General features: G+C 42.9%; 1 protein-coding gene across 1 annotated transcript; it reads left to right on the top strand.

The window, feature by feature from the left end:
- The first annotated feature begins 1,413 nt into the window (after window positions 1–1,413).
- On the top strand, window positions 1,414–9,539 carry LOC139386037 (rho-related GTP-binding protein RhoU-like). The gene is made up of 3 exons (XM_071131448.1): window positions 1,414–1,871; window positions 3,557–3,615; window positions 7,072–9,539. The coding sequence occupies exons 1-3, from the start codon at window positions 1,655–1,657 to the stop codon at window positions 7,525–7,527; spliced, it is 732 nt and encodes a 243-aa protein (XP_070987549.1). The 5' UTR covers window positions 1,414–1,654; the 3' UTR covers window positions 7,528–9,539.
- The last annotated feature ends 1,706 nt before the right edge of the window (window positions 9,540–11,245 follow it).

An 11,245-nucleotide genomic window follows, 5' to 3' on the forward strand; every position in this document is an offset into this window, starting at 1 on the left:
ACTCTTCATTTTATTGTTTATTTCACTTTATATATTCACTTATATATTATCTACCTCACTTGCTTTGGCAATGTTAACACATGTTTCCCATGCCAATGAAGCCCTTGAATTGAAATTAATTGAAAGAGAAAGAGAGAGAGAGCGATAAGACTCCCGAGTTTTTGATATAAACGTTTTTAAGCTAAACTAAAAGAAAAAGAGGGAGTGTTATCTTTGCCATTTGATGACTAGCTTTTTACCACTGGGAGGCGACAAAAGCCAATCCATGTACTGCAACAGTAATACCGTGTCACAGATTAATAGTGAAGGTGTCACTCCATTTTGATTTTGAATACGACATTTATACTTGATCGACTGTGACTCTGCAGAACCTAATGTGCAAATATCCGCGAGGCTGAGATATCTTTGGAATTGATGATGGTAAAATTAACCAGAAATTACGAAATTGACTGAAAGTGCAGTACTGCTTGCTCAGGCCTCAAATATAGTGCACTAGGCGACATAATGTATGGGCCGAGAGCAAACTCGACCATGGGCATTACTGGCGTTTCAGTTTGTGCATTTCTAAAATAAATCGACACGTGACAGAAGGAAATTGGGGCATTTAAACTGGTTTACCTTGACAAGTCTCAACATGCCCTTACCTCAAACTAGGCGTTAAATGTGTATTAGTTCCGGTTTGTAGGCATATTGGCTCTGTCTTTTTGTTTAGTCTGTTCTCACTGTAGGACATCGCAATAATATTGCATCAGCCTAAATCTGTTAAAGGTGTGCCACAGTTCACTTTCAAACCAGCTGCTTGACAAAGCCGATTAATGTGAACAGTTGAAGGGTTGGGCCTCATTTTTTGTAGAATTATGTTTTGTGTTACTGGCCCTCATTTGAAATAGTAGGTAAATTGTCAAAGGGGAAATGCGTGTCAAAGTCCTCCAAAAGTTGCCTTTCCAGTTTTTCCCTTCCTGTTATATATTCTAAAATGAATAGGAACAGGGAATGGTGGGCTACACAATGCATCTCTATTAATTATTTGAGGTGTTCAATATACTACATTTGAATACAGTACACCAGGGTTGTGAGCAAACAAACAAAAAACATTTTGATTTGTATAATTTTCGTTGTTAGACATAAGACTGTAAAATCACCAGGAAATCAGCTCAAAGTTATTTTAATTTAGAATATATCTTCCCAAGTGTACAAATGATTGATAACTATGTCCAGGCCCCCCGGTTGAATAACATTGGAGACCACCAGTGCAGTACACAAACCTCCAGGTACATGCATGTGCAAATTTTTCCACTGGCAGAAGGCGTGTCTATCAACTCGCTCCTTTCAAAACGCAGTAGTGGAGGAGAGGGGAGGGAATAGTCTAATCACGCTTGAAGTTATAAAGCAGACCACCCCCCTCCAATGTCTAACAGATTAGGGTAACGGGTTGGAGTATTCAAACCCGGGAGAAGTGACTGTTTTCACAGTTATTATTAGTTCTTTGGGAGATCACAAGACCGCTACTTTTGAATTATATATATATACAAAAATGCTATAGACCAACCTGTCTACTTGACAAATATATTATAGGTTACAGAAGACATTCTCATGGTGCTCTCTTTATTTGCTCCTACTGGAGTAAGGAAAGGGTGTTTGTAACAAGTGCCGAATGTCACCTCCAGTTCCAATGGATTATAACAAGACCATGGCTCCTCCAGTGCCGCCGCACAAACACCAAACTACCCGGTCAGGCGAGGCTCAGGAGCGGGTGTTGAAGTGCGTACTACTCGGCGATGGAGCGGTCGGGAAGACCAGCCTGGTTGTCAGCTACACAACAAATGGCTATCCAACGAAATACGTCCCCACCGCGTTTGATGACTTTTCAGGTGAGTCAGTTATCCATTTATTGTGGCACTATTCTTGGACAAAAATGATAAATTTTCCTCCTGTCGACGTAAAATCTGCAACTTCCCAGCCAGATAAAATAATAAAACATGTTTTCTGTTGCACATTGCTACGTTTTGATTTTGACTATGGGTCAACACCCTTATATTGCACATTGCAGTAAAGCCTTAACTGACCATAGTGAATGAACATGTGTTATATTGTAAAGGTGAAATGCGCTGGCTCTCTCCCTTGCAGCCACCCATTCTGCGGAACGAATCACCGAACTTTACTTGCCCTGGATGGCTAACAGCAGACTGACTGTTGCAGGTCTTTGTTTTGTTTCACGCAAACTATACGTCCTGGCTTGTTCTATGTTCCAGTTGGCAGAGTTCCATTTTCCAAAATGCTGCCACCAGCGATGTTTTGTCTAATGTATGAAACAGTGGAAAACTTCAACAGTATACTAGTTGAAACTAACCTCCGTTGGCAAGTGATGAAAACCGCGGCACACAGTCACGTTATGTCATTATCACAGGAACGGCCTATCCTTCCTTTTTTTGAAAATGTCCCTATCAACTTTGATCTCAGGAAACCTCCACCAAAAAACACAATGTCTGAATTCATCTAAACTTGCATGACATGATGAGGCTTGATTAGGAAAATGTGACACCCTCTTTATGCCCATCCAAAATGATCATTCGACACAGCTGCCCTTATGCGTTCATCAGCAATATGCATCCATTACAACCATTCTATTATTCTGAACACCTTACTAGACTTTGGATTGCACAACTCTGGCCATTGTTGTCAGCCTTGACCTAAAAGCCACGTCTCTGCTATAGTGTAATGGGCACATCTGTTGCAATGGCTCTGAGCTGAGATTGTCTTTTTTGACCCAGTGACAGAGAGGGATTGTGCAGTTTGGGGCCCCCAATTGATGATGTCATGTATCTGTCCCTGGAATCGGAGCCCTCTTTTGAAAGCTGATTTCTGGGCAGTTATGCAATTTCACAGGTGACACTTGGGGTAGAGGAAAGAGAGGGGGAGGGCAGAGTTTTGGGCCCAAGTAGAATTCAAGGAAGATCACATGTCAGAGATTTGGGAAGGATTGCACAATGCGCGCTGGGTTTAATGAAGAGGACTCTCTGCAGCTCTTTGATCAGGGGGCGTGACCGTATACCCCAGGCGCATTGTAAACGCTTCCATAAGCTTCACCACATTGGGCTCTTTTGAAACATGGCCTATAATGAAACTGCAAGTGGCATGACTCATAGCACTCTTCCAATCTGGAGAGGGTAATTGGGAGAGTCACTAAACAAACAAATCGGCTTTGTTTTCCTCTGTAGACAGCTTGGCAGGGGCTTTCAAAGCTTGAAAGAACACAGAATGTGATATGAAAGAGTAGTTATAGCCTCTACTTTAACTGGGTGAGTGGGTGGTCGAGACAAGGCCCCCACTCTGAGTTAGGGGGATGGGTGAGGTTTCTGTCCACTGTGTCCAGTAGGTATGAAGTATGTCAAACTGGCTTGTCAGAGGTCTCTCTCTCTCCCTCTCTGTGTGTGCATGTTTGTTTAAAGTGTCTGGTGGAGTAATGGGGAGGCAGATGGGACAATAGCTCTGCTGACAGCAGGTGATTTAACTCTCTCTCTCTCTCTCTCTCTCTCTCTATCTCTCCCCCCTACAGCGGTGGTGCAGGTGGACGGACACCCTGTGAGACTACAGCTCTGTGACACTGCTGGACAGGTGAGAACAACAGCCGCACATCGACATGCAGCAGAGCAACCCTCCACATACTACATGCAGTGCTTCCACATAGTATGCTTCGCCAGTTGGTGCTGCGTCCACCGTTCTCTGTCACATGCATGTATGCCCAGAGGAGAAAGGATGCCGAGCCCCAATGAACTCCCCCGACGGCCGTTCTCCTTCTTCTGCTTGGTTCTCATACATGTCACGTGATTTTAGTGCCAGAGACCGTGTTTGGCTTTCGTCCACCACTCTTGCATGCCGTCTTTGCTGGCGGGTATTGCTCAGGGCAGAATTCTGGGGGCACCGTCTTATTTCCCAGGCTTTCCCACAACTCTGTGGCAGCTGTGGGGCCCGCTGGTGTCTCCTGGGAATGTCTCTCTAACACCCCCCCCCCCCCCCCCCTAGAGAGAGGTGAATTCCTGGGCTCTGCTGCAACCAGGCAAATCCATTGGCATAACGTTTGGAGATGGGGGTTGAGAGGAGAGATTTTGGGGAATGGTGAGAGGCGATAGAACGCTGTGAACTCATTAGAGCAGATCTGGGATGAAGCCGCGTTGTGTGGCAACCACTAAGAGGGAGGGAGACGACGCAATCGCAGCAGGTAGCTGTTAATGCATGTTTAAAAAAAAAAATCTTGTTCTCTCTCCCTCTCTTCGCCTCGCCCCTCTCTCTGTAGTTGGGCAGGCATAGGCAGGCACGGTTGGTGTAACTGAGAGTTGTGCCCCTGAGCTCTGAGCATCATGCCAGGCCTTTTTAACATGGTTAGATTGTTCTAGAAAGGGAACAGGTTGTGAAAGCCCTGGTGTTTTCTCTCTGGGCATGGGTGGTGTCGTAATCTCATTCTATGGCTACAACCCAGAGAGGATAGTTTAGTTTAGTTTACTGGGATCCCCATTTGCTACTGCACATGCAGCAGCTACTCTTTCTGGGGCCCACATAAAGCTTACAAATACATGACAAAGTACCAAACTGTAATAGATAAGAACAACATAAGATGTTATATGACATTCAAAATGTATAATTATTAATACAAGTTTGGACACACCTACTCATTCCAGGGTTTTTCTTTATTTTTGACTATTTTCTACATTGTAGAATAATAGTGAAGACATCAAAACTGTGAAATAACATGTATGGAATCATGAAGTAACCAATAAAGTGTTAAACAAATCCAAATACTTTTGAGATTCTTCAAAGTAGCCACCCTTTGCCTTGATGACAGCTTTGCACACTCTTGGTATTCTCTCAACCAGCTTCATGAGGTAGTCACCTGGAATGCATTTCACAGGTGTGGAATTTATTTCCTTCGTGACGCGTTTGAGCCAATCAGTTGTGTTGTGACAAGGTAGGGGTGGTATACAGAAGATAGCCCTATTTGGTAAAAGACCAATTCCATATTATGGCAAGAACAGCTCAAATAAGCAAAGAGAAATGACAGGCCCTCATTACTTTAAGACATGAAGGCCTTTGGTCTGATAATTTGTTTAACATGATTCCGTATGTGTTATTTCATAGTTTTCATTTCATGTCTTCATCAGTGCCTAAGAAGACTTGACTGTGTTTGGTTGAGTGTAGAGTTGACAACCATTGGAACGAACACAAGGCCCAAACACTTCACAGCGTCACTGTAGTGATCTACACACTGTTGTCTTAGGGCTGCACGGATCTGCCCACTTTGCACACAACTTCTAAATCCCCCACTCTCCCAGTCAGAGACCTGGGGGGAAAAACAAGCAGATAAAGTCAACAAACACCTACTGTACATATATATACTTTCATAACAGGAGAACAGATACCACACCCTGAGAAAGCCTGAGATAAACAATAGCAACGTAGCTGTTTGGTCATTCTCACGAAAAAACCATCAAGTGTCATTTTTTACGAAATGCCATCTTGAATCACTGACATTAGGATCTGTACTTGTCTATTTCATAATTATTGTGTTTTTTGATCAGATATTATGCATTTTACCCATGTTTTCACAAAAAAGTTCCAAAAAGTAATAAATAAATCTATATTTCTTATCTTTTTTTAACACTGCTCCCCTAATGAAAATACTTGCGTTAAACATAACACTGAAAAAAATATATACAGTATGTCTAAAGAAATTATACAATTATTATAAAAAAATATAAATTTGAGCTCTTTAGCCGTTTCTTTAATGAGAAGGCCAAGTGGGGTAAAGGGGGTGTTTGTAAACTTGAACTTGTATACCATTTTTATGATTTATTGACAAACTACAGCAACATATATTGTATTTTATTCAAATAATGTTTTTCTAAATAAAGTTTTAAATTATCCAAATTTAATCTGGATGCATTTCGGTAATGTGAATTTGGGGTGAAAATATCTCATGTATTTAAAATAAGACACTTTCCCCAAAACTAAACATCTTAGTCCTCAGAATGATTCGTGCAGATGCATCATGGTTTTGTAACTCAATTTGCTACAGACATTTTAAAACTGGATTCATGAGAATTACCCTGTTAATTAAACAGTCACTCCCCGCTCAGAAAGATTGATGCGTTTTGTATGTAAGCCAATATCTCTGCGCCATCACCTCAGTTTGCAAACACTTAAGGCGAAAGTATGATGTGGAAAGGAAAAGTATGTAAAAAAAGACTTCCACTCAGAGGCTCCTGAATAGAAAATAAAGTACCTTTCCATGTCAGGCTTCTGAAAGTGGATAAAGAGAGAGGGGTTCGTGTCAAGTTTCTGCCAGCCTTAATCTGTGTACTCAAGGATGTGGGAGGCCCTTGTTATCCAATGTTCTGTGGCTCCTCAATGTTAATTTGGGAAATCAGTGTGATATAAAAGAGGTTGGGCTTTACTGCTCAACATAAACAGACTTTTCTCACACAGTTTGTTATGGAGAGATTATCACCACCATTTATTTTCAACTGACATTCTGCCTGCTTGGTTTGCATTGACCTATAAAGCGATTACTGCAATGTGTTGGTTTGAAACTGGTTTGTTTATGTGTGAACCTTGACGTGAAATGCATCACACACTAGAGTTGGTAAATCTCAACTAACTAGGGATTAGGTGCTTTGGAAAGTGTCTGTAAGACCTTGATGGATTTTATAGAACATCATCCGTACTTGGCAAAACCTAAAGACTATTAATTTCAGGATCCAGCAGTTTTTATAGAATATTTTAAAAGTCACTGCTGGTCTATCCACTCTCCCACTCCATCGGTCTTCTTCAGGCTTCTATAAACATACATTTTTTTGTGGGAAATAAAGTTGCCTAAACAACTTCTCCCATCTGCTTTTTTCCCCTTCGACACTTGTTTGTCAATGTTTATGCCAAGTCAACTTTTTTCAAGATACTCAGTTGACCATTTGTTTGGGTTCACATATAATGGCACTGGCCCTGTGTTACTGCTGAATGTCAACCTCTCACTAACCCCCCCATGTCCCTTGTGTGTCTCTCTCCCTCCTCTCTCCTCAGGATGAATTCGATAAGCTCCGTCACTTCTGCTACTCGCGCACCGACACCCTCCTCCTCTGCTTCAGCGTGGTCAGCCCTGCCTCCTTCCAGAATGTCTGGGAGAAGTGGGTCCCAGAGATCCGCCGGCGCTGCCCGCTCGTGCCCATGCTGCTGGTGGGAACCCAGTGTGACCTGCGCGAGGATGTCAAGGTGCTGATCGAGCTGGCCCGCCGGAGGGAGAGGCCCGTGGCCGAGGTGGACGCCCGCGCCCTGGCAGACAAAGTGGACGCCGTGGCGTACGTGGAGTGCTCGGCGCTCACCCAGAAGAACCTGAAGGAGGTGTTTGACGCGGCCATCGCCGTGGGGATGAAGCACGCCGATAGGAGGGCGCGGCGGGAGAGGAAGGTGCGCAGCACGGCCGATAAGATGAAGACACTGTCCAAGTCGTGGTGGAAGAAGTACTTCTGTATTCCGTAGAGAGCAACGAGGATATTGACTCTGGGACTGGAAACGTGCTCGGACAAGCCTTTGTTGTTCATATGGATTGAAGGACTTCTGTCTTAGCTCCGCTCACATGACCCCACTTTGGTCGAGATTAGGGTGGCAAAATACCAGGAACTTTCAATAAATTCCCTGGTTTTCCCGACATCCCAGTTGGAGTATTCCCGAAATCAGAAGGGAATAAGCAGGGAATCGGGAGTCTTCCAACTAGGATTTCTGGAAAACCAGGGAATTTATTAAAAAGTTCAGGGAATTTTGCAACCCTAGTCAAAAGGAATGACCAAGGACCCACGGCTTAGTAGAATGAGAGGATGGACTGGGGACTGGGGGTGAGAGACACTGATTGATGGATTGCAAAGAGACTGACAGGACTGGGCTCCATCCACTCCGTGTCTGCTTGAGCTGGTCTGAACTCTTAACGTCTGAGCCGAGTGCTATCAGAGAAGATCAAGGAGTAAACCCATCAGCATGATTGTCAATATAATGGAGCAAAGAGCGAGTTGAACTCTGAGCAATAATGACTTCTATATAAACTAATGGCTGGGGAGGGGAAAAGACTGGGGTGGTCATGTACTTTTATACTCCCTCGCATGAATTGGCCAAATACGGCATTTACATTTTTAAAAAGAATACTATATCCTAATGTGTATGTATTCCTCCTGTCCTTATACCTTATACATGTTCATTTATTTTGTTATCCACCACTCTGTAATCAAACAGCCAGCAGATCTCATTGGCAGAGCTAGACGAAAATAAACTGAGGGATTAACATGGAATTAAACTCCAACCAAATACTGCTACAATACTAATACAGCTACAGTACATTCATATCTACAATCGATTACATTTACAGACTTTAGAGGTATTGATAGGAGACTATTCCACAGATCCATCTGGCCCTAATCGTCATTGTCAGCAGCATGACCTGGCCCCATGGTCCTCTGGTAGTGGTCATTAAGTCAGGGGGTGGAGGTTTACGCCTGGTGTGTGTGTGTTTAAACACATGACCGACTGAGGGCCCTAGCCCAGGTTGTGTATGTCGGCCTGTCTGCTTCAGCGCTCCATTGAAGTGTCTGTTGATACAGCTGCTGCCACTGTCAGCAGACCACACAGTGAGGGACTGGGCTCCCCAGACAGAAGAGCTCCTCATCAATACATGTTAATGGTCAGACCTTTTGGAGAGCGTTCAACAATGCCCCCCCCCCCCCCCATTGATCTCCACTCAACCTACTTCAGCCGGAGAACTTTGATCGTCACGAGCTCGCCGATTTCCATCCAATAGCCACTCATCTCAACTGGTGGGAGTCTAAGAGCTACTGAGAGCGACGTCTCACTCTGTCGGGTGAGGAGTTTAGATTGAGGAACACAGGGTCATTGAGTGGTGCCACTGTAAGTTACACTTAACCCAAATACTTTGTTGGAGTCGTGCCAATGATGCCATCCAATGTCCTTTAGACTGTACAGGGTCTGATGCCTCTCTTTTGTCATTTTAAAACTTTAGATGTTCACCCTTCCATGAGAGTCGCAAAGGTTTTCACCCCACTGTTGGTCACTATTTTTGTAATTACAGAACTGTACGCTCAAATATTGAGTTCACTGGTACTCGTTCTCCTCTCCAGCAACCTTACGATGACCGGGTGAATTGCCAAAGAAACCGATTTTTGTATTTGCTTCTTATTTTTCAGAAGCCTGTCTTGTGTCCTCTCTCTATGTATCCCTTTATTTGGGGCATCAGCCATCAAAATGCACAGCCACTGATCAACCCTACAAACAAATGTATGAGAAGTGGCATGTATATTTTGTATAACAATGTTTCTATAATGTGATATCTATCAGGGTCATTTTGTGTACATTGTGGTCTGTCACAAGCTGCCCTGAACACACCCTCAAATGGTACAGAATGACAGATGCGTTTCCCTTGTCTGGTACCGTCAAGGACTGTTTCTAAATCAACAGAGATCTAAATAAATGTGAAATCTTAACAAAAACATGCCGTGTTTGTCAGTGTTTTTGTTAGCGTTTTAATGAGAGAAATGTCATCTTTCACCCTGTGTGGAGTATGTGAGGGATTGAATGAATCCGATCTCCCATTGGGTCCAAAAATGAATACTGGTGACACTCCGTGTGAGGTCAAAGGTAAGAACACTATGTAAATGTTTATGTTGAGGGAGCATTGTGTAAGTCGCCTCCCCATCACACCCTCTGTTTCGAGAATGTGCTGAGTTGTGGTGGACGATCATTGTTTTAAAGGAATAACTCTGGTTCTCCTGAACAAACACAGATCTCCAATATTATCTATGACAATCCATCAATAGATCCAATTACAACTGTTGGTAGTCGTCAGTGTTTTTGGTGCCGTCTATTATAAATGGAGGAGAATTGCAAGAAGACAATGTCTTCCTCCACATCACCACAGTGGAGATAATGGGTCGATAATTACATCTGGTTATAGTCTGTTTTGATGCTGTAATGATATCTTGAGATTTGTTGTGTTTGGATGGCAGTTGGGTGTGCATGCAGATTCTGGTGACGGTGTGGGTGAAACGGAGGTAGGCATTGGGCCAGTGGTTTAATTACAATGTTTCCTGGGAGCTGCACTGGTAGTTTGACACAAAGCTGTTGTTTTTGTCTCTCTCAGAAGGAGCCATTGCATTGTTTCCAGCCTTTGGTAATGGTGATAAGCAGTATGGTAGAGACGAGGCAGTACTAACGCTTAGCTGTAAAATCTACCTATATAACTAGGCTTTGGCTACCGAGTGGAGCAGTGGTCTAAAGCACTACATCTCAGTGCTAGAGGTGTCACTACAGACCCTGGATCGATTCCAGGCTGTATCACAACCGGCCGTAATTGGGAGTCCCATAGGGCGGCGCACAATTGGCCCAGCATCGTCCGGGTTAGGGTTTGGCCGGGGTAAGCCGTCATTGTAAGTAAGAATTTGTTCTTAACTGACTTGTGTAGTTAAAGGTCAAATTAAAAAAAGGCCTCAGATAGGAATCTTGAATCCAAGTGTCGGTCACAACGAAAACAAAGAAGATTTACAGTGCAAGATGAAACACCCTTTCTATTTTCAGATTTTACTGATGGTGTGCAACTGTCCGGTTTATAAGATCTCTGAAGTATTGTGAAAGGAGAAAACATGTTCGATGCCAACTGGAATATCTACAAGTCGGGCATCATAGCAGGCAATATATACAGTGCCTTAAAGTATTCATACCCCTTGACTTATTCCACATTTTGTTGTGTTACACCCTGAATTCAAAATGGATTAAATATTTATTTTTGTATCACCCATCTACACACAATATCCCATAATGACAGTGAAAACATGTTTTTAGTAATTTATGCAAATAAATGCTGTGGATTCGAAAAGTGTTCAGACCCCTTCCCTTTTCCCAGATTTTGTTATGTTACAGCCTTATTATAAAATATATATGTATATTTTTAAATCCTCATCAATCTACGTACAATACCCCATAATAACAAAACTAAAACTGTTTTTTAGACATTTTTGCAGATGTATTAAAAATAAATAACAGGAATATCTTATTTACATAAGTATTCAGAACCTTTGCTATGAGACTCAAAATGAGCTCAGGTGCATCCTGTTCCTGCATTGATCCTCCTTGAGATCAATCAAATGTATTTATAAAGCCCTTCTTACATCAGCTGATGTCACAAAATGCTGTACAGAAA

Source organism: Oncorhynchus clarkii, chromosome 27 (genome assembly GCF_045791955.1).
Source record: "Oncorhynchus clarkii lewisi isolate Uvic-CL-2024 chromosome 27, UVic_Ocla_1.0, whole genome shotgun sequence".
Lineage (NCBI taxonomy): Eukaryota > Metazoa > Chordata > Actinopteri > Salmoniformes > Salmonidae > Oncorhynchus > Oncorhynchus clarkii.